The sequence below is a fragment of the Phalacrocorax aristotelis genome, chromosome 1, assembly GCF_949628215.1.
Source record: "Phalacrocorax aristotelis chromosome 1, bGulAri2.1, whole genome shotgun sequence".
In the NCBI taxonomy this organism is placed as follows: Eukaryota; Metazoa; Chordata; class Aves; order Suliformes; family Phalacrocoracidae; genus Phalacrocorax; species Phalacrocorax aristotelis.
The window spans coordinates 20,246,135-20,270,168 of NC_134276.1; the positions used below are offsets into that span (position 1 = coordinate 20,246,135).

General features: G+C 39.2%; 1 protein-coding gene across 7 annotated transcripts in view; it reads right to left on the reverse strand.

Annotated features, from left to right (window-relative positions):
- The window catches only part of CRYL1 (crystallin lambda 1), a 63,195-nt gene that overhangs the window by 16,267 nt on the left and 22,894 nt on the right, over window positions 1-24,034 (reverse strand). For 6 of the 7 annotated variants that reach the window (XM_075083134.1, XM_075083167.1, XM_075083141.1 and 3 more), the window contains 3 exons: window positions 13,163-13,324; window positions 8,882-9,076; window positions 184-289 (listed from right to left, as the gene is read on the reverse strand). In XM_075083134.1, the coding sequence (XP_074939235.1) occupies window positions 184-289; window positions 8,882-9,076; window positions 13,163-13,324 (463 nt within the window). The remainder of the gene's footprint in view (window positions 1-183; window positions 290-8,881; window positions 9,077-13,162; window positions 13,325-24,034) is intronic. The other variant, XM_075083176.1, reaches the window with a different exon arrangement.

Below are 24,034 nucleotides of genomic sequence, written 5' to 3' on the forward strand. Positions count from 1 at the left end.
AATATCCATTTCCTTCCATCTGACCTCAAGTTTTAGATAGGTTTTCCTTTTCTTATCATTACAGTGAAGAGAAAGACAAGTCATAGTTGCAGCAATCCTAACCTGGTTTGTTATGTAACATTTCCAGAGACTTGTGCAACATCAGCCTTCCCTTCCTATTCATAACCATTTTAAACTACCTACCTTCTGCATTAAGATGCATGGTTTCCAGAGGTCCAATAAATGCATATCGCATTCCCAATCCATCAGACATCACAAGGTCTAGATCAGTAGGAGATATTACTCCTTCCTAAGTAGCAAAAGTAGAACAGGAAGGAAGATTTGTGAATGTTTGGTTTTAATGCAAAATTTCCCACTTTTTGTATATAAAAAATAAAGAAGTAATAGAAACTAAGGCTAGAAATAGCAGTTAGCTTGCAAACAGAAACACAACCATTTGCCAGAAACGTCCACCTATTATGAAGCCTTCCTGTGGTTCAGTATAAACACTCATTCACATCTCTAAGATATGTAAGCACATGACCAAAAGAGTTTATACCAAACCCAAGTAACTACACCATCCCTTTTAAACACAGGAGTTTTGGCTAAATCTTACACCTCCCTTCATATTCTCTTAGTTCTGGATTTTGGGGCAGAGTCACAATTGGAAGAACAGGGGTGCAGCAGTGGGTACTACCCCTGAGGTCACCTGCAAACAAGGCTGGGACCAAACACACAGGCTATGCAGCTGCCACTCCCTCCCACAGAACTTACTGAACATTCAACCTATCCAGCCTCAACCTGCCCAGGTTCTCGAGTTCATTGCCAGCCTCACATCTCAAAGCTGCTAGGATATGGAGTACACGAAATTAAGTATTTCTCCTGTTAAAAGTGGAGCACTGCTGTTCCACCCACATGGTAGCACTTACAAGAAAGCCAATGCCCCCATCAGGTTAGGGCAAGCACATGAAGGCTTATAAAAAAATGAGTTTCGGTTCATTACCTTACAGATTTACTTGAGAAGAATAATATTTATTATATGAGGTTGTTTTCCACCTACAAGAAAGATAGGAATTAACTAAGACCTGTTCTAACCAATTCCATCAGATAAAGCTTGGTTTCAGGAACTTGTCCTCTTTATTCCCAGAGACATAAACACATTTGCTTCTGGTTAAGATGATGGAAGACATGCTGAACTGCTTCTAATTTGCCTTCTCACCCTATCTTGTAGTGCTCTCCCTACTCAGTGCCTCTTTCTCCACAAGCCCCTTTGAGCTGCAGAATACCAATATGTATACTCATCTGCTTGTTCAAAGACAGGTCTTTTTTCTGCTAACTTTGCCTCTCACAGGGTCCTGTTTGAATGCTCCTTTGTAGCAGTGATCAGCTAGTGTTACGGGCATGCAGAACAGCTCTCCTGACCCGTTACAGACATTGACATCTGAGCTAGATATCTAGAGTCTCTCTATAATCACTGGGGGAAAAAAAAAAAGAAATCAGCATCATCCTAAAGCAGGCATCAAGAAAAGGTAAGATGAGTTGTGTCCTAAAAGGGCCTAATTCTCCTCACCGACTGAAAGATGACCAAGGACCTTGGATATCAATATCTACATTGTAATAATCCCATCTTAAGTGAGTTGAATCCCACCGAGAGTGTCTTCCCTGTGTTCATCAGCTACATCTACTGTTACTTTAAAAGAAAATTATAAGCCAAGGGCCAACATAACTTCTACAGCTGGCCACAGACATCAAATTTCATTATCTCAGGCTTAAACAGAGCCTTTTATAAGACTCAGCTTCAAGGCTCGATCTGTTAGTAGGCATTGCTCCTATTAAAAATAAGCCTGGCTGAATCGCTGTTGCAGGTGGCTTTTGAACTCTCTCTCGAAAAGAAAAAGCTAACATAATTATCAAGATCTACCCACCACATATGGAACACGCAGCTCTGGTAACAATTTAATTAGACATAAAATGGCAGGGATAAGGAAGCATGATTTCCTTCAACTTAAAGGTAAGGCATAGGCATGGTAAGGTAATTTGTCAAGAATTAGACAGGAAGGTCTGTGTAAAGACAGGACTGAATGCAAGCCTCACATTTAGACTGCAGAACCAGCATCAGTGTAACTAACACAGGCACTATAAGTTCTGTGAAAGTTTTTCCCCCCTGACATGACAACACAATTTCTCTGAAAAACAGCAGCAGAATCAACAAAAGCACTTTTCTGTTGGGACTGCTCCATCCAAACATAGCATTAAATAGTTAAGAGGCTCTTGAAACACTTCAGAATTTAATTTTAAAACAATCTGCAATCAAACTGATTTTTTTTGTTTATATACCATAGTCCTCAGTTCTGGTACTGACATTTGAAGACCAGGTGCACTCAGAATCATGAGATGAGTGCTTTGTTCTTGGCCTTTTGACTATAGCTGCAGTTTTATGGTTACAGCTGCTAAAAGGCAAAAATTGCTGCTACCAGAAGGAAAATATGACAGATCCCTCCAGTTGAGGGATATGTTATTCTATACATGTGAGCTCAGTTTCTCCTTGTCACATAGACCCTCTTAGAGAAAAAAAGCCTTTTTACTTTTTCTCTTCAGAAATGAAAAACACAAATGAGAAACAAGTTAGACTGCCTTCCCCTAGGGAATAACCCTACTCCCACGTCTGTTAAGGAGATCATAAGTTGGTGGAATGATTCAGCAGGGTGGGTACAAGGTCAGAAAGGTGTCTTCCACAAGGATTGATGCATATGCTAGGACAAACAAGAAAGTGTTCCAATACAATTTCATTAAGTCTAGGTGTGAAACAATCTTCCCAAGGGGATTTTTCATCCTCTTCATCCTGGGTAATCCTTCTTGTAAGCCTTCCCCTCAAGGACTTGTCAGAGAGAATAGGAAGTGTGTTAGAGTTCACCAGAAGCTTTCACAGCCACAGAATTAAGATCTTAGTTTAAAATAAATTCCACCAAAATCCTCTGTGACCCCAATGGCCAGTCAAACTTCAAGATCTAGACTAGCTCAGGATCCTTCACACTTCTTATGACACTACATACCACAATTTCATCTTCCTGGAGATTTTAATCTCCTGTGATGCCAAGTATTATCCTAATGCTCCTTTGGTATTTTATTAGTGCACCTCACTATGCAGGGACCCTTCTCTCCTTTCCAAAAATGTGTGGCAGTTCTGCAGTCTCCACCTTTAGGCCCTGACCCAACCTGCCTGGTTTTAATCAACAGTCTTTACATCTGTGAGTCACACCCTCATTGTAGCTCCTGTCACTGACTTGGTTTCTAATCATATTAAATGTGACATGGCCAAAAAAAACAATCTTACTTTTTCCTGATACTACGAATTCATCATGTTCTTCTCCCTGTGGTCCATCTACAGAGTTATTTTGGACTCCACTCCCTCCTGGGCCATGTACTTCCTGTCTCCAAATTTGCCACTTCATCCTCTGTATCTCTGAAATCCAGTATTTTTTTTTTGATTGCTACTAATATATGCATTCTCTCTCAGCAGCACTTGTTACACCCTTCTCTTCACTATCACTTAAATCAAGTCACTTCGATCCACACCCTGATGAGATCTTTTTCCAGTCCTGTCATTCTGAGCATATGACTTTTCTCCTAGATCCCTCTACCAGCTCCATCTCTTTCCATTTCATCACATTTGAGAAACTTGTTGTCCTACACACGTCACACCTACTTACTTTGCTGGTCTTTATCTTCCTCCTTCCACGGCACCTGTACTCACCTCACATACTCACTGTATGAAGCAGTGTCAACAGTATTTTTCTCCCTGGCCCTTTAAACTTCCTTTTATGATAACCCCCCTATTCCGAGTCACTGGAACTAGATGTTTAACTCTCTATTAATCCTCTACCTTATCTTTGCTCTTTTGGAAAGGTCCTCTGGATAACATTATAATACAATTACTAATAAGAAATTCGGAATTTAAAAAAATCTTGCCAGCATTTAAGGACTGCCAAGCTAGTCACCTGAGAAGGGATAGGTACAGGTATTAGGGACTGAAGCCAATGCACCTGACTGCTGTGAAAGTGAACTAAAATGGACATACAGCCAAACCTTGACTGTTTATTTTCCAAAAGATTTACAAGAATGGCAGGATTGCCCCTTCTTCTTGTCTTTTACAAGTACTATAACCTAAAAGAAAACCTACTTTTAAAGAAAACATACATTAAGACAGCATCAAAAGCTTATACAGAGGAAAATACAGACTCTAAAGACATGATCCACCACGCAAAATAGTTTTAGCAGGTTCTTAAAAGGAGCTGAAACTCAAATTAGATCAGGGCTGAAAAACTGCCATGTTATCCTCACTATTTCTATTGCTGTATTTCATGACCTCCTTGTGATTCCAGGTGATGCTTAGAAAGATATTTCACCAACATAAGCTTTCACTCAGTAATCCACAGTAAAAGGACAGTCCTAGATGTTCAGAGTAAGGTTCGAGACTTCTGATCTAAAGCATTGGTGAAACTGTTTGATTTTTATTTTCTGGATGAAGTCAACCAAAACCTTACCTTCAGAACAAGACAAAAACTATTTAACTAACTCTTTTGCAACAGTAATAGTGTCAGCAGTGCCCAGGGTGCTTCCCACGCAAATGAAAGTAGTAAGTCTCTGCTCGAAGGAGTTATGAACAAAATCAGATGTACCAGTGACCACTGTCAATGGAGGCATGAGAAAGTAAATAAATGGTAACAGGGAATAACAGAGAAAGCTGTTTGACATATTTTTCCTATTCCTGGCTACAGATTATCCTAACAGTTCCAAATTTATAAGATCAAAATTTAGGGTTGAGAAGAATGGAATAAAGATCTTCAACCTCAACAACTCACAGTACATTTTTTACTGCCATCATAACCAGCTTTGCAACCCTTCTAACAGAGGCCTAAGAATTAACATAAATAAGAAACCTACAAGAACATCAATCACACACATGCTATGTGGTCCTACAGAAAGTTTTCAGACATGTGACCTTAAAGAGACAGACCAGAGTGTTCCCAGCACCTGCATTTTCATGGAATAAATGTGGAGCATGGGGAGACAAAGATAACTGATGCCAAAAGTTCCTGCATTGCCCAAGTGCTCATGACTTGGAAATGAAAACAATGTTCAAAAAGACATCTTGTCACACAAAAGACTAACTTGGATCCACACCAAAACATCTCATTGTAGCACTCCTGCCTCAAAGGGAAGCTCTTGCTTGAATTCCTTCTTTTAGGCCTATAAATCAATCTATGGTCTTTGCTTCTAAGTTCTTGTAAAGTCAAATTTCTGTATCCTTAAATCCACATTCCTAATTATCCACATGGCCAAAGTCCTCAGCATTGTACAATCTCTGTCCCATGCCTCACCCATCACACAGCGCAGTGCATCACTGCTAAAGAAAAGGGAGAGCCTGGCAGGTTGTCAGTTGCCGAGCTACATTTAGGAACTAAAACATATCACGCAAGCTGCACAGTCCATTTGTGATAGTTTTCCAGATAAATGTTGTTAGCGCAGCTGCACCTGCATGTCTGTCTCACCACCAATGCCTTTTTTAACAGTACACTAATACTTTTACCGGAGAAGCTTCCATTAGTTTCTTGAATGAAATAGGCTCAACTGACAGAAAAAAAAAGAGAGATGGTCCATGCCAAGGTGTCTGAACTTGGACTTTGATAAAGGTATATGTGCACGTGTGCATGTATAAGGTCTTTCCCCTGCCATTACTATAAATATTTTTGAGGAAAGGATGCAGATGAGAACTTTCAAGCTTGTATCTCAGCAAAGTCCTCAAAAAACAGACAGTTGTTTACCTAAAAGATGCTTATTTAAGATCATTTCAAGTGGCTTCAAAACAGTTGGAGACTGCTGCTATGTTTCTCTCCTGGTTCTCATGCAGCATTTATATCTGGAATATTTATGTCCTTGTTATGTGGTAAAGAACTGATACACTGCAGTGCAAATACAACAGTCCTCCAGCAACACCACAGATTTTTCTCAAGCACTTGCCATGTTAAAATTAAAGGAAATTTATAACAGAAATAAAAGCACTGATCAATTTATGACATGTAACTGTAAGCAAAGGTATTTGTTCAGACCTTTACAACCACCAATAAAACAAATAAGCTTGAAATTATGTTTTATGGTTCTGTCTCATTGTTCTTTTACATTAGTCAAAAGCAATATACAAGTATTAGCATCAAAATACCACAGTGTTCGTAGAGTAATTTTCTAAGAACGTCTGTGTTCTGCATCCAAGCTGAGGTGGATTGCCTCATCCAATACTCATAGTTTTCATATCTAATTACAAAAGGATTAATAGTGTGGTCATTTTGGACAAGAATGCTCTATTAATAGGTCTCTCCTGATAACATTCGTCGTTTATCTTCCACTCCCAGTGCTTCTTAGGCTAAGGAAAACTTTTGTTACCAGAAGGAATCAATGTGAGTAAAACTTGATTTTTAGGAGCCTCTCAAAGACTGAGAGATGGGGAGGCTGACATTTTTAACAGTAAGGACTGAAAAGTGTCTTAACAATCAGAAGCAAGAAGTATTTTTCCCCACTGTGAACATAGAAACACCAGAAGAACATAACTTGCAATAAAAATGTCTACATTGGCAGCACAACTTCAATAACACAGAAACTGCCCCAGGCCTGCAGCTCTCAACTATCTGCAGTGATTCTCCTCCCACCAAAGGCAGAGTGTAGCCTGAAGTCACACAGCTGAAACTATACACCTTTGACAGCTGGTATTTGTCCAGGCTTTTGGAACGGAAACAGCCAAAGTTGTTACAGTTTAAATGTGTATTTGCCTGAAAAGCAATAAAATTATACAAAACCAGAACTTTGATGATGCACAATGAAAGCAACTTCCATTATCTGTCAGTGCCTTCAAGCACGGCTTTGTTACTATTCATATACCCCCACCCACACAAAAAGCATCCATACAGGTTCATAGAAAAGGTTTACCTCAAATCAGTACCTCTTTTCCAACAGTAGCCAATTAAGTGTTCTTACACTCTTTCCCTAACCAAAGACCAAATACAGAGTGATACTTTCAATGATATGCACTGCCTCAGCTCCCAGCAGTCCACTCTTTGAGACTTCGACAACCGGAGGTTGCTTCTGCACGGTCTTCCTTTAACATGAATGCGTCTAAATGTTCCCTGAACCCATTCATGCTTTTAGCATCCTAGGTTTCTATGGCAGCGACTTCCACAATTCAGTTTATGCCTCTCAGAGACATGAAAGAATCCTACTAGATTTTTGAGGCATTACTTCCTCAGATACCTGTGCTGACCAAGGGTATTGTATCAATACGCCTACACATTATCAGACTTACTGGTCCAGTTTCCCAACAACACTTTGAACTCTTTAAAAGTATTTGCTCACATGTAAGTACTAACTTCCATTTCTGCAGTTTAATGCTGGTTGGTGTGTAAAACGGTGCTTAAATCAGTATTTCATCAACTTCATATTTGAGTTTTGTGATTCTTGGATAAGTTTAATTTCTCCGTCACACTCTGACATTACCCATTGACTTTTTCCTGCTCCAAAAATCTTGTTCTTAGCATGATTTGTTCTACTTCTGCTTCAGATCCCTTCCTTTCAAGGAAAGGTTACAGTGTGGGAACCTCCTGAACAATGAACATTGCCCTTCAGTTAGCTTTTTCACCACGGACTTACCTTCCTTGTTCAAATTTTTTAGTATTAATTTTTACATTTTTATTCTCAAAATATTTTTTTCATCTATGGTTATTAGGCTTTAAAGAACAATTTAGAGGTTACTATCCTTTCCATCCTGTCTCTTTCAACATGATTACAGCTCTCTGGAGGGTTTTTCTTATCATATACTTAAGGCTTTGTATTAACTTCTTTAATAACAGAAACAGGTTTTTTTAGTTTAAAGAAACATCTCCAGTAGAAGATTAGTTCCTTCCTAACAATACTGGTTTACTTACCATTATTCATCACCTCTTTTATATCATTGTGTTGCTATGGAAGCTAACTAGAGGTAAGCAAAATCAGTTCAACAACTATGTTTATATACTGCTTTGGAAAAAGAGTTGCTTTTAAAAATAGTACGTTAATATTACCTTGGTTTTAAGATCTTTACCTATATTTGTATGCGTGGTGGTTTTAAACAGCTTGAAAAATCAAAACACTTTCCATGACAAAAAAGCCCTACTCAAGCCCAGTTGAATCTCTTCTCAACAGAATAGCAATAGACTCATAATTCAGTTCTTCCTGATGAAAGATTAGACTTTGCAGCACAGAACAGGTAACTGTGGGAAAAGCTGGAGGGGCACAAAAAATTATTCTCAGCTAGAAGTCTGAATGGGCAGGAGGAGGAGAAATCTGTCTTTACCTAAAAGTATCAAATAACTACGCATCTATGAGCGCAATTCCTAAAAGGCCAAAGAGAAACCCATTTAAAATATTATTTTCATAACCACTGTACAGTAGGCCAGCAACGTTCAGAAAATAACAGGAAATGATGAGACAACCTAGAAAAAAAGAAAACTCAGTATTTTGATTTCTGCGCTTTTAAGATTGTTCTTTTGGTTGTCCTGAAAATGACAGTATTCTGAAAAGAAAGCAGAATAAATGATAGTTATGATATCCCTTTGGTTTTCTCAGTCTTTGGTTTTTATAACTCACATCATGTCAAGGTTTTAGCTAGGGTAGAGTTAACATCACTTCTGACTTTAATTTACATGTTAATATAGATTTCAAATTCATAAGGAACAGTCTAATATAGGTGACACAAATTTATAGGAAATTTAAATATACAATCTCGCTTGTTGCATCTACAAAGCCAGGAGAGAGAGAGAGAGAGAGAGAGAGAGAGAGAGAGAGATATGAAAAAAAAAAAAAAAGATACACATACACCCACAAGTCTCCAGGCTTCACTTATCACTGCATACTGGAGCCGGTTCAGAACAAACCCCTCAATTTCTCTGTTTAGTTTGACAGGAGATTGACCAATCTTCTTCATCAGGGCATATGTTCTCTCTGTAGTAGAAGCATCTGTTTCTGGGTGAGGAACAATTTCAACCAATGGCACAAAGTAAGGTGGATTTACCTCAAGAAAAAACACAAAAGAATGATGTCAACTACGAACACATTAAAAGAACAAGTTAATATACAGCATCTTTATAGCTTGCTAATAGTGTGGATATTTTCCAGTGAGACAATGAAACTGATCTTCAGACCCTGAAAGACTTCACCAATCCAATAAACGCTGATGTATTAATTCAAATTAAAAAAAATACTTAATCTGGCATTAAATCTAACTCTGTTTAACCCCAGCAAAGTTAATGGAGCTACACTAAATATGATAGCACTCAAACAGTGCTAGAAAACTTTATACTGGCTTGAGTAACTGATGTTTTCTCAATATGCAGGCTGTTTGTTGTTCTAAGACATATGGTCACCACCTGTCTTTCCAAATGAATCAAGGCATTTCCTTTCAGATGTTCTGGAACCTTATAACAAAATTATTGCTAAATACTACCTGTAAGATGCAACACTTAATAGATAAGCTGCTACTGGCCCAAGCCTGTAAACAGATGCTAAACACAGTAACAGGTATCACATAAAACATACTCTGAAAAGTTGCAGAACAGGTTACCTTCAAACACTGTACCTACTTTGAGAAAAATATTACCTCTCCCTGACTATTCCCAAATGTAATTTCTCACCAAGTCAAGACTTATGTATTTTTGAAGTAATAAACAAAAATTCTAACGAACAGCCTAGAAACCGCCAAAAGTTCTTCCGGTTACAGTGTTAAAGGCATAACACTGCCTGCACGCTCTTTCCAAAAGCAGCAGTCCTTCAGCCATATTCTTAAGGTATTAAACTCAGCTCTCAGTCTAAGTTTCCAGGCAGTAGAAGGTGCTAACATCATAAATTACTACTAGAAATAACACTGACATTTTAAGGATGGTAATTAACTACTGATTCTTTCACCATCTTCTCTTATAGTCAACTGTTCTTAACTGTGCTCGTGTAAATGTAAGTACAGGATTTAGTCACAGCAATGTGTAAGCAGACTTTCCTCTGATGTTCCTTCTTTTCAGTACTTGCTTCAGTACTTCCTTTGACTATAGGGTCTGACCAACAGATAACCTGTTGTAGGCTACATCTGCTCTAACTACTGATGTAACACACTTCACCCCCTTTAAAGAGCCTTGTGTTCCAACATTATCTTTCTCACATCAGTCTCTCTGGCAGTGCCACCACCAATGCCGAGAACGGCATGATGGACACCATCACTGGCATGGTGACAGGCAATTTAGCAAGACCCAAACCACTGCAAGCACCAAGAAATTCTCGGAAGGCTTTTCTAACCTTTAAGTATATCACAGGTTCCAATCAGGAAGAGGACAAGTTAATTGTTGAGAAAGACTGAGGCTATTATAAATTTCTAGTGTTGACAGTCATCTTACTGAAACATTCTATTTCATTAACTTGGCACGGGGAGTATATGGGTGTGTTAATAAGCACACTGAGACTTAGGAAGACAGTTTTTTAAGGAATGAGATAATAGATGTTGGTAAAAACTAAAAGTGCAAAAATGTGGATGAAAATGGGATGGGAGAAAGTTTCTAAAAATGAGAAGGGGAGTACAAAGCCTTTCTTCAGGGAGAAGAGCTTATCTTACTCACCTTATGAAAATGAAAGCTAAGAACAGCTATGACAAAGTAAACACAGAGGAAGAATTAAGCTACACAAAAGCTGCCCACAAACATCAAATTAATTTGATGGACTATTAATAAGATTGGAACAAAAATTAGAAGACAACTTCCAACAGGAGTAGTGGAGTTAAAGAAAAATTAACAGAGCTTAATACATTTAAGGTGATTAGATTACTTGGCTTCCTGTTCCTGTACAGTAAGGGACTTCACTCAATGGCACACAGTCTCTATCTCCATATTTCTAGCTGCGTGGCCTAGCAGGCATATACAGTACATGAGAAATGAACCGCTCTGCAGAAGACCAATACAATTCCTGAAACTGCTTGCAGAGAACAGCTTTACCTAGAAGTACTGTGTGCATTTCTATCATAGAGCTGTGCTATGTGATTTCATTTATTTTTTCTAATTACTGAATGTATTGCTATGCTAACCAAAGGGATGAGCTCCTTCTGCCCATTGGGCATTTCATTTCATTTCTCCTCAACATGCTCACCTGTGCCAGAGGCTTTACAACTTTAGCTTTTAATTTTTTCTGGTATATCATAGTACACACTTTTTGTTTTCGGAGTGTCTTCCGGAGCACTGCTTGCCTCCTGCAGCCACCATTCCCCATGTCCTACTGTCACGTTCAAGGTGTTAGTAAGGCCATGGTTAAAACAAAAAACACCAAAAGCCAACAACTACTACAAAGCAAGCATGTTTCCTGATATAATAGATGCAGAAAGGCCCCCAGAAGAGTACAGTAGCTCACAGTTTCTCCAGTATACTCCCCTTTGAGTGAAGCTGAGATTACTATGAAAATAGTCTTAGTTGGATTGCAAAGCCATTTCAGAACAATGAGACATTTTAAGGCACTTCAGAGTATTTACTTCAGAAAATACATTTATCCTTACAACAGCAACCTCAAAAATGGTTATGCAGGGACTAGCTACTGTTCCAGATCTGATAAAACCTGGTTTCAGAAGTGGCTCCTATGAAGACTGCAGCTCAGACTAAACAAGTCAACTGGTACAGACCAACTTGGGAAAACAATAAGAAAGAGTAATGTAAAATCAAAGACTGACAAACAGAGAAGAGGCAGAAGCTCATGAATTAATTAAAAAAAAAATCATAGCTATAGCTACCTAATACAGAAATCTAGAAGAGACATTATCTCTTCTCTTGCCCTACAGAAAGTTACAACCCTGGAAAGATATGGAACTACTGAATTTCAGACTGGAGAAAGGCTAAACCTGGGTACAGATACATACTTGAAGTCTGACTTTTTTTTTTTTTTAATTAAAAGGGGATGAAAACTAATTTTACAGAAAACCACCAATCCTTTTGTTCCTTTTGCTTCCCAGTCACCCCAAGGCACAATGGTGGCAGTGGAGGGGTGTAAGAAAGGGACTGACCAAATGCTTTGACACTGTAGCATTAGGCTACAGGTAGCTGTAGAGAAATTACAGTGAAGTAGTGCTGTGTTTTTGTGTTCGCACTGCCACTCTTGAGCACGCCCAGGGAACTGACATTTACTTTACACCCTGAGGGATGCCCTGGAGAGGCAACGTGTAGTTACCAAATAGCAAAAAGCGGAGCAGTACCTTTCTCCAGATACTGCAAACCCTTATAACCGCAGTCCTCTTAACTGATCTGTCAAACACCAGACTAAGACTAACTAATCAGGCTAACAAATTCATCAGCTATTGAGTAGTAGAAAACAGAAACAGTAAGAATCCCAGTGATCAAGACAAAATGCTCATCCATGCTGAGAAGAGATGTGATAAACTGCTGTCTGGCAGCCCCACATAGACTTCTACAGAGGCTCACAGGAAGCCTTCACCATTTTGAGGTTCTGCTGCCATCTCTAGTCATGCCATTTCTGCATTACTGCCAAGCCTCAGCTGGTCACAAAGCATGCAAATTCAACTCCAAATACAATTTGTTGCATTTCATCCACGTGCTTTCCGTCTTCAGGTATACTGCTTCTACATCAGAAGTCTGAAGAAATCAGAGTCAAAAGCTTCCATCTTTCATGGACATTACCTGACAAGCACATGCAGCTCACTGCTTGGATCCTTACTGTTACCAAACAGGAGCTAAAAAAGGATCCTAGAAAAGACTAACTGCCACAAGAAGGAAGTAGGGAATTTTATAGGTTTGTCTTCAAAAGACAGAATTCCTACATTTTGAGAGCCAGTAGTTTGAGTAACATGCAACAATATGAACACAACAGCTTACACAGAACATATCTTCAGCCAACAGTATGAAACATGCATATATCCTCTCAATTTAGTAGACGCTGCTGCTCACAGAATGACCAAACTAAAGCTTTTCTGATAAGTCAAGCCCTGCACACTAATGATGGCATACAAACACTCCAAATGTCCTTCTATATCTCTTAGTCTGCAGGGAGGAGTTTGGGATGCAGTTCATTTTAACACCTATACTACTGATGCTACAAAACAAAAAAATGCCATCATACTTACAGGATGTGACACAATACACTGCTTAACGTGTTTAAGGCCAGTGAACAATTTGCTCGGTAAGAGACAAGATGTCGAGCTGCTCAAAATAACACTGTCACCAACAATAAGATCTAACTGACCAAAAATCTTCTTTTTCAGTTCCAGGTTCTCGGGAGTACATTCCTGGAATAAAAACAAAAATCAGTATTAGTAGTCTTCTAGTTCAATAGTAGTTATCCCTATATTTCAGACTTCACTGATCCCAACTTGACACCTACGAACTCTGCACAAACCATCTATTTTAATCAGCCTAGCTATACTCGTGAGCCGTAACACAAAAAATACCTTCCCACATATAAAGAAATTGAAAGCCCAAGAACTTCTCTACAGCAGAAGATGGACCACCATGTACCACAGGAGATTTAATTAAAAAAATTATTCTGCTTTACCCAAAATATATCTCAGGTATAACGCAGTATAGAGGAATAAGACCCAGTCTCCATTTAAGAGAATTTCACATGATAGAAGTCAGTATTCTCTCTCAGAGAAGATAGAAATTAATAGGTGTATCTCAAAAGAAAACAATCAATCTCCAGAACTACAACAGGAGATTCCAAGGTACAGTTCTGGAACCTGCACTGAAACACCCCCCAGTGACCCGCACACTTAAAAAGCTTCAATATCTCAATTTGTTTCAACTCTGAAAAAGATTTCTGAAGTAGAATGTATGCTATCAGAACTTCTCCCAAAGCTATTGAGCACGTTCAACTCTGCAGTATTGCGTGAGATTTCACATATATGAGCCAAGAGCCACAATTTACAGTCACTAGAATTTCAAAGTAAACCCCAGGAGCTGCCTGAAGGAGAGCATGCAGAAGTCCACAAGTCTGGGAGCAATGAGGACATGGGAGAATAACTACAGTGGATCCCACAATCGACAGGAAAGACTTCAGTCTACAAGAAGAAAACAGGGGAACAAAGCCAGCTTGACTTCTGTGGTTTTGGAGGGGTTTAAAAAAATCCAAACAGGATCCTAGACTTGTAAAATCTCAGTTTTCCCCTTAAAACACACAGAAAATACCTGCTTTTTTCCAACTCTAACCTTCTCCCACCTGTCAGTATTTCATTCTGTCCTTCCTGTTATGCTGAACTGCACATGAGGGTAGGGAAAAAGGCTACACATTTAATATAATCCAAAATTGACATTTAATACCTGCAGCTTCAGACAGACTCTGTGGCAGGAATGCCCAGGGCCAGAGTTTTTAACCAAGTAAATGGGTTAAAAGTAATTTGAAGTCTTAAATATAAGTAGGTTGGATGGAACAGTACTAAAAGTTCCACAATGCAGAAAAGATAAATGGGGTCATTTAGGCATTCCAGATAGAGCTCAAAGTAACAGACAACCGTATCAAAACAAAATGATACTCTGCTTATAATTCCTGGATCCCTGCTTGTTGGTTAAGTTTAAATAGTTTCTTTTAGTAAAGCCAAAGATGAAGAGAACTCTGCAGATATTGTTCAGACTAATAAAAGAGTGGCTCTGAATGGGTTTATTGTGAACTTGAAACTCTAAGACTCCTCTCACATCAGATGATAATCAAAACAGCAAACTCAAATCTGCTGGAAACTCAAACCTGCCACAGTTACGTAAGGTTTCTGAATGGGCCATTTGCTTTAAGTTTCTCAAATAGTGTCACAATTGTATTCAGATTGTTGGACCACTGCAGTAAAGTTTCTGTCCTCATCAAGCATGCAATTATTTTCTCAGAGACACCAATTCCCTGAAGAACAGGGAGAAAATTAAGCTCTAAACAATCCATTAAACAGTAACCTCGCTTGCTGTCAGTTATGGAGCCTGGAGAAATCTGAAGCTATTCTGTTTACCCTGAGAAAGAGAAGATCAAACAGTGAGCAGGTAAGATATGGTTTTAAAGCTACCACAGTCTCTCTCAAAGAATCAGTGCAAAAAGGTTAGCACACATCTCTGCGCATTTTAAGTGACACTGTATATTTCTGTGCCCTTTTTGTAGATATCACACTTCTCATTTGCAGTGAACAGTACACCTTTATTCCAAGGCCTGAACACCAAACAAGGTTGCCATTAATCTGACTTCCAATTTAAACTTCATTAGACATTTTTAACAGCCTGATCAGAACATGACAGTTGTTAAGTTTTGAAACCCACCTCCTGGAAGAGTTGTACTGAATTAAAGGCTTAATGCTAATAGGCATTACACTACTCAAATATATGTTCAGAGAATACACAGCAGCTACTTGACCAGCCTCAGAACTCTTAAAGAACTACAAAAAGATAAACATATACTAGACTCTCTCCCTAGCAGACAACACTGATATCCAGACAAGGTGATTGAGGTCTAGTTGCCTCTAATTGAAAAGTTATACTCATGACAACCATTTGAATGCCTGTACATGTAAAGCTAGGGAGTTTTATCTGTTTAAATCCAGCATCTTTGTGTTTTTGTAGAGGCCTTTTGCACCATGCTATCCGCCACATGTGCTCCCACACATGTCCATGCTCATCTAAACATACAACTTCATTTACCTATATTTAAATGCTGGCATCTACCCAGGTTCTTCCTATACATTCTCAGATATATGCCAAGGTAGCAACACAGCTGTACCACCTTCTAGGAGAACACTCCCCAAAATCTTGCAAAATATCTTCTCCTTACACTAGCAATGGGAATTGCTGCCAAGGTTGTGGATTTATTAGGACTGGGAGGTAAAAGAAACAAAGTATGGCCTGAAATAAAGCATTGCAGCACAGTTGTTTGGTCCTAAAATAAGTGGTATTGTCCTATACAAGCATGGCAGTATAAGATGAAAGTCAAAGATTTAAGCTGGCATGGAAAAGGTAAAAAATTAGCAACCACTCAGCAACAAGCAAGCCGCTTTGTGTAAGAGCATCTGGAGATGCTGTTACAGGGAGCAGCATCAAGCCCTCTCAACAGCAAGTATGGAGCCTGATGGTAGTCACCAACCACAAGGACTTGCTGAATAAGGAACTTTGAAAGCCACAGCTGCACAATGAGTTCCCACCTACTGACTAGATTCTGGATGCTGCATACTCAAAATATAATCAAGACAACATTTATTCCCTAGCAATCTTAATATGAAGAGTCATGATAATGTAAATTCCTGCAAGTGAAGATAAATGCCATGGGATTCTTCTAAGCAGATTTTGGCCTGAACAGGCCAAAGTTGTCTCTCCTGAAGTCCAGGGCTGTGATCCCACTTTTTATCTTGCTTCTCCTCTCAGGATCCTCAACTGCACCATCTTACAGCCACTGTAGCCAAGGCTTCCCCCTGACCTTCACACGTGCAACCAGTTCTTCCTTGTTTTTAAGTATGAGGTCCAACACAGCATGTTCCCTCTTCTATTCCTCAACCATCTGTGTCAGGAAGTTACCATGAATGCATTCCAGAATCCTTGCAAATTGTATGGGCCCTCCTTTGCTGTCCCTCCAGCAGATACTGATGTGGATGAAGTCCTGCCATGAAGACAAGGGCCTGGCAATGTGAGGCTTCTTCCAGTTGTATGAAGAAGGCCTTTTCTTCCTGATTAGGTGGTCTGTAGCAGACATCTACCACAATGTCTTCCACATTGGTGGTCCTATTAATCCTGACCCATAAACTCTCAGCTGGCTCCTCATTCAAACCGAGGTAGAGCTTTGTGCATCCTAGCTCACAGCATGTCATCAATACCCTAGGCAGCTATTCCTCTCCTACCTTCATCTTGCTCCATCTAACCCCTAAAAGCTGTACTGCACTGCCATGCTACAGCTACTACAGCAAGAGCACCCTGTAGCCTTGCCCTAACCACAACTGAGTTAGAAAATAATTTTCAAGCGTTCTGTGACTTCCTCTTCCCAGTAAATTCAATAGGGCTTCAAGTAGCAGGTAAACTGTTTAGAAGCCATAACCACTTTGACTGCTACAAGGACATTCTTCATCTTCTGCAGTTAAGTGAAGATCTCCAAACATACCACAAACCCTGGCTCTGTTCCTCTATTTATACACCTATAATTTACAGCAATTCAAGTGGTCTCAGCTTCTCAGTGCTGCGATTTAGCTGACAATTTTGAGGCACTTCTGTAGAACAGTTCCCAGAGTCAAGTGACAGCAATCCTCTCCTCTCAAAGAATGAAGACCTAGCAGCAGCTTTCAGAGCACTGAACTGTCTCACAAGCTGGATCCAGACTGCCAGCACTTCTGCGACAGCAACCGCATTATGTCCAGCTTGTTGTGGGAACACAAAGATCTTCACAGGATTAAGAGACAAAGTTCTGAATCTCAAAAACACAGATTTTCTGAAAGTTTTGGTGCCTAATCCATTTATACAAATACTTTCATTATCTTCTATAGTTACAATCCACTAGAAAAAAGAGCTTCCCAGAAAAGACTTCAGGCATAGTTCTACCAAGTGACTCTAGAATGTGGTATTTCTAAAACAAAGCCTGATTAACATAAAGCTACATAAAGCAGGGACTTGTGGATTTTAAACAGCATTTAGGTTATCTGTGTAAAGACAGACATTAAAAATACCAGAAAAGGAGCCTTGGAAACGTAATTAAATGAAACAGATTTCAAAGCAGTATTACAATAGCTAGCAATTGTACAGTCAAATACAACTATTCCATATAATTTTACCACAACTAAATAATAATAATTATTATGAAGATTATTGTAAAACCTTAGTTGACTTAAGAAGGAAAAAGTACATATGCTAAAATAATCTCTCTGCAAATTAAAACCTGCAATTTTAAACCCAATTCTGTTCTCCCCAATACTACTGGCAAAGTTGAGGTTACTGAGGTTATCAAAGCAAGATTACTCTACTTGCAGACATATATGGACTACTGTGTTTCTGTCATTACCTCAATTTTATAGACTTCGTATAAAAGTCAAATCATATTTTAAGCAAAACAGCTCACTACTATCAGTAGCACTTCAGTGTTTATTATTATTATTTCTATTTAGGCTTTTTTATTGACATGCTAGTTTTGTCTTTTCCTGCAGGGTTTAGGTCTCTATTTCTGTTCTCAAAGACTGAAGATGCACCTTCTATTAAGGAAAATAGAGCTTATTTCTTTTGAATTGTATGTCAGACACTGACGTACAATCTCCTCAGTAAACACGAGTCACACACATATACCACAAATGTGACATTTTGACTGCAGAGTTTAGGAATTCAGCTAACAAAACACATAGAGAATTAAAATATTTTTAATATAAGAACTAATTATTATGTCAGAATACCAATCTTGCTTCTGATATTATTGTTAGCCATTATGATTCAGCTCAACTACCTAAAATGTTCATGCATTAAATAGGTTTGGTAATTTTACAAAATTGAAAATCATTACATATTTCAAATGCAAATACTTGACTGCAACTATTTTGGATTTTTCCATCATGTTCCCCCCAGAATGGCAAAGTAGTTTTAGATGCTTATTCTGAGACATTTTAGTATGTGGACATTTAGTATGTGGCTATACTAGTATACTAGGATATTAATTAATACAAGGTGCCAAATAAAAATGCATCATTTCAAACTGCAAACAATCTTTATCTCAACCCTCAAGTTTTCTCATTTTCACTCTTCCGATTCTCTCCCCCATCCCACAGGGGTGGAGTGAGCAAGTGGCTGTGTAGTGTTCGTTTAGTTGTTGGCTGGGGTTAAACCACAACAGGGAGAAAACATATTTACTTCAGCCTCCTTTTAGAAAGTGTTACTACCCTCATCTGAGAGTAAAGGCAGGGACAACAGCTGGGCAGGAAACACACTCCTGCTCACATCTATACAGGTTTGGGGTGCAGCACAGAAACAAAAGACATGTACAAACAGCTGTTACTGAAGGAGTCCCCAGGCTATTCCACACCTTTCAGGGTGATGTCAGCATTATCAGTTAAAAATGAGGAAGGTTAAAAGAAAAAAAAAAAAAACACAAACAAACCTACCCCACCCAAAACTAGAACTCAAGACCTCAGCAACTAGGGTTACAGGGAAAACAGGAGACGCAACCTGGCTGGGCACCACAGCACAGAAGTGAGGTTAAGTGGGACTGTCCCTGAAACACTTAAGAGGTGATGCAGGAAACCAAACCATATGGGATACACACAAGGGAACTGAGCTTATCAAGTTGTTCTCCCCTTTTCCCCCCTGCAGATATTTGTTCCCCATATCTCGGTACACAAATTCATCCGAGATGCTTTCAAACACATGTCCAAATACCAGATCATTAACAAAAATATGTTTGCCAACAAAAGACTCCTTAGATGTAAAAGAACTCTAGTTAGCCCAAAACAAGCCACACAACCTTGGCAACCAACACTTTATTTTGAACCTGAACAGGTATCCTGTAAGCCAAAGGTAAAAAAGCAGATAAGGACAGTGGGTCTAACTGAAAAGTATACTGGCAATTTGTTAATGATGGGGCCACATTATCACCATTTAACACAGCAAGAAAAAGTAATCGCATCACATGAGGATTATAAAGAACAGGTTAACCCATTTTTGACAGACAGTTGGCTAGGTATGACTGATCCTGCTGTCAGGCAGGGGTTGGACTAAGTAACCTCTGAAGTCCCTTCCAGCCTGATTTTGGTTTGGCTCTGTAGTTGGTAGGGCTGCAAAGGTAAATGTGAATCTTCTGATAAAGATGGGGTCCTCTCAGTGTTGTTTAACACTTTCATCAATGACTTAGTGAGATCATGTGCACCCTCAGCAAGTTTGCAGAAGACACCAAGCTGAGTGGTGCAGTTGACACACCAGAAAGATGACATGTCATCCAAAGAGACCTAGACAAGGTGGAGAGGTAGGTCTGTGAGAACCTCATGAAGTTCAACAAGGCCAAGTGCAAGGTCCTGCACCTCATCAGGGGCAACCCCCAGTATCAATACAGGCTGGGGGATGAGGGGACTGAGAGCAGCCTTGCAAGAAGGACTTGGGAGTACTGGTGGATGAAAAGCTGGACATGAGCCAAAAATGTGCGCTTGTAGCCCAGAAAGCCAACCATATCCTGGGCTGTGTCAAAAGCAGCGTGGCCAGCAGGTCAAGGGAGGTGATTCTGTCTGTCTGCTCGGATCTGGTGAGACCCAACCTGGAGTGCTGCATCCAGTTCTGGAGCCCTCAGCACAGGAAAGGCATGGAACTGTTGGAGCGGGTCCAGAGGAGGGCCACAACAATGATCCAAGGGCTGGAGCACCTCTCCTACAAGGACAGCCTTAGATAGTTAGGGTTGTTCAGCCTGGAGAAGAGAAGGCTGCAGTGAAAACCTTACTGCAGCCTTTCAGTACTTAAAGGGGGACTACAGGAAGGATGGGGGGCAATATCTTTAACAAGGCCTGTTGTCACGAGACAAGGGATGATGATTTTACACTAGAGGAGGGTAGATTTAGACCGGATATAAGGAAAAATTTTACAATGAGGGTGGTGAAACACTGGAATAGGTTGCCCAGAGAGGTCATAGATGCCCCATCTCTGGAAACATTTAAGGTCAGATTGGACAGGGCTCTGAGCAACCTGATCTAGTTGGGGATGTCCCTGCTCACTGCAGGGGGCTTGGACTAGATGACCTTTAAAGGTCCCTTCCAACCCAAACCATTCTATTATTCTATGATTCATACGCTGTTCTGCTGAGGAGCAGAGGACTAGAGTGGCACAGGAGAAACCCCCATACGAGTTCATAGGATTTGAATTTGCTTAAATCTCCATTCAAATTTTTTTAAAAATTTAGACACTTAACACTGTGCTTTAGGGCTATAACTCACTTCAAATCTAAAGAAGTGATAACTTCTTAGTTGTCTTGAATTTATGAACTCATACTAGTGTGAAATCTGACTCCTCTTAAATCAGTACCTCTTGAATAACTTGAAAGACTGTCTACCACACGATACTGTTACAAGCAAATAGCACTTTGGTGAGATGAAATCCAGCATTTAGATGGAAACATTTTGTACTTTGCTACAGTTCAGAAACATACCCTGTTAAGGAACTGGAGCAATAAAAATATCAAGTTACTGCCGTTTTATACTGCTCAGAATAAGTGACCTAATTACAAATGTCTGTTCAACCTTTAGTATAAATGACAAAACAGATTTTCAGAGCTACATTTTCTAAAATCAAACTTGCAGATTTGGGAGGATTATGTGGGGTTCTTTGGTTTGGATTTTCTTTAAAACACATTAAAAAAATGAAGGCAAGTTTTGCTTCATCTAGCATCAGTATCATGCCATGAAGAGATCTATCTTTTTGCATGACATTCATGTGTCCTACAAAACTTTCAAAGGACAGACAAGCTGATCAGACCACGACAGAATACATGGAGATCCTTTTTGTTCCCTCAAGGAAAGGCAATAAGATCTCAAACAGGTTGATTGACATCTTCCTCCCCACATCCTCTCTCAAACAATCAGATATTATCTGTTTTCTTCTACTGCGATCCCATCTACCCTGAAAAACAGGGGAAGTGATCCAGGAAAGGCAATGGAAATACAATACAGCCCTAGAAAGGAGACCAGGGAGCACTGAAAGAGAACCTGAAGAGCAAGATGAACTACTAGGCAAGATGACAGTTATAGCAACAACTATGTCCTGAAACAGGGACCAAAACCATATTCAAGCCTGTAACAGTAGACACAACCAGTTGTTATATGCACAGGATACATGAGGAGTGAATATTAGAAAGTTTAGAAGAACAAAAGCCCATTCAGCAGCAGCGTCACAGTAGTGACACTGGCTAGCTGTTTACCCAAACATCTTTTAGTTCAACTCAAACACTGACTTTATATTTTACAGCAAGTCTTTGAGATGAGATTGTTTCAAACCCTAAAATCAGGAAAAGTTTTCCCAAAACTTCTACAAAGACAGCAAGTCAGGTCACATGCTTAAAACCAGCTCCCTCAGAAAGCAAAACATAACTTCTGGTGCCTCCAGTCAGTGTTCAAGATAAGTAGGGTAAAACCAGGCCTAAGGCTGTATTTACCCAGCTAAGAGCTAACAGCTCCATGTTTGTCTGTCCAGTGCTCAGAGCTGACCAGTGACCAGTCCAGAAGAAGCCATGTTACTGCAATGCTTGCACACTGTGCCTTCCAGCAGCTTTGCATACATCATTAACACAGCTTCCAAACTTGGATGGTTATCTATCCTACCAGTTAAGGGCGCCTAAAGACATCCTCACCCATTGTTGTCTGCAGACAGTCCGTCACCCCTAGAAGTAAAAGGGCTCTTGAAAGCCATCAAAGTAAAACAAAAGCTAGTGGCAGAAATGCTTGTTCTAGTCAGCTTATATTATTTAGGAACTAGACACATCCATTCAAATCTGTTTTTAATAGTGAAAGGAACGCTAATAAGTTCAGTACCCAATAGTCACATAAGGACAAAAGACAGAAGTCATAATGTATTTATGCGGTAAAGTTAAGAGCACAATATTAAGAAACATTTATCTCGCCCCTGATAGTTTCATGCCAGGGACATTATAGTACAAATGTATCCACTAATTTGCCCCCATGGAGTTTTCAGCTAACGGAAAAGTTACTTCAGAATTAAAGCTTTTAGTGATCCAAGAAGTTTGCAGTACACATTCACCCAAATGCTATAGGTTATGCATAGAAAAGCTCTGAGAAGTGAAACTGGGCGAATAATCAGTTTTAGATCAAAAGCCAGACTGATTTCCTTCTGAAAATGATGCGAAGCACACTAATCAAGACAAGTTACTTCATAAAAATGCTCAGGAGAAGGAATATATAAAATAATATGCATCAAGGCATCCGTTGTTTTCAAAGGTTCATCACATTACTGTTACGAATTTTCTTACTCAGTCCTTCTAATTATTTCTTGCATCTTTTTTGTTTTTATATCTTCACTAATATAATTTAAGAAGTTCCGCTTTTTATTACTTCATGCCATTTGTTTTAAGTTATGACCCATGAAAACAACATAGAAGGCAACTATCTGCAGGGTTCATTCACAGAATGCAAACATCAAGGAAATTTTTAAAGCTTGAAGAGGACTTATTCTACAAAGACCAAATCTGAAAAGTTAAGATTTAACCAACTGAAATCTAGAGTAAAGAAACGCAGTTCTCATGGAAATCTTCTAACAAGTTGATCAGTATGTTATATCATTAAGCAAGAAAAGAGAGTCCTCCATATTCAACTAACATTAATGGAACTAATGTTTTATTTTTTAAGGAACTAAAAGTCAGAACACTTACACTCATAGGTCACAATTAGTTCATTTTGTCCTTCCAGGTTCAAAGCTACACTCAGCAATGTTTCTAAAGTTTAATACTGTTCAGCCAGAAAGTAGTCTTTTTGTTGCTGAAATCAGGCTGTGAGCCTAGAATTGATTCTTGCAAGTCTATACCATTCCCGCTCCAAGAGCAAATTAAACACTAGTTCAAATAATTTGCCCACATACATTGTGTATTTGTTAACACTTCATATCAAACCAGAACTGGATGCTATGGTTTGAAACAGATAACCTGATACGAATACCACCAATAGTGTTTCACATGTACAATTTGTTACCCACAGGCATCCTGCAACTACTTTTTTTTTTTTAATTTATATGCTTAATGACTACATGTTAAAAGACAAATAGTTATCCCAGGTAGACTGTCACTATTCAGAGACTATCAACACAACACCACTGTCTTCAACTACCTGAAGGGACCACACAGAGAAGCCAGATTCGTCTCAGAGGTCTGTGGTGGTAGGATAAGGGGCAAGTCTAAAGTTGCAAGAAGGGAAATTCCAATTAGATATTAGGAAAGAAGTTTAACAATGACAGTAATAAAATGTAACAAGTTACCCAAAGAGACCAGAAGTGTTTATCCTTAGGGATATCAAAAACTCAGCTGCACAAAT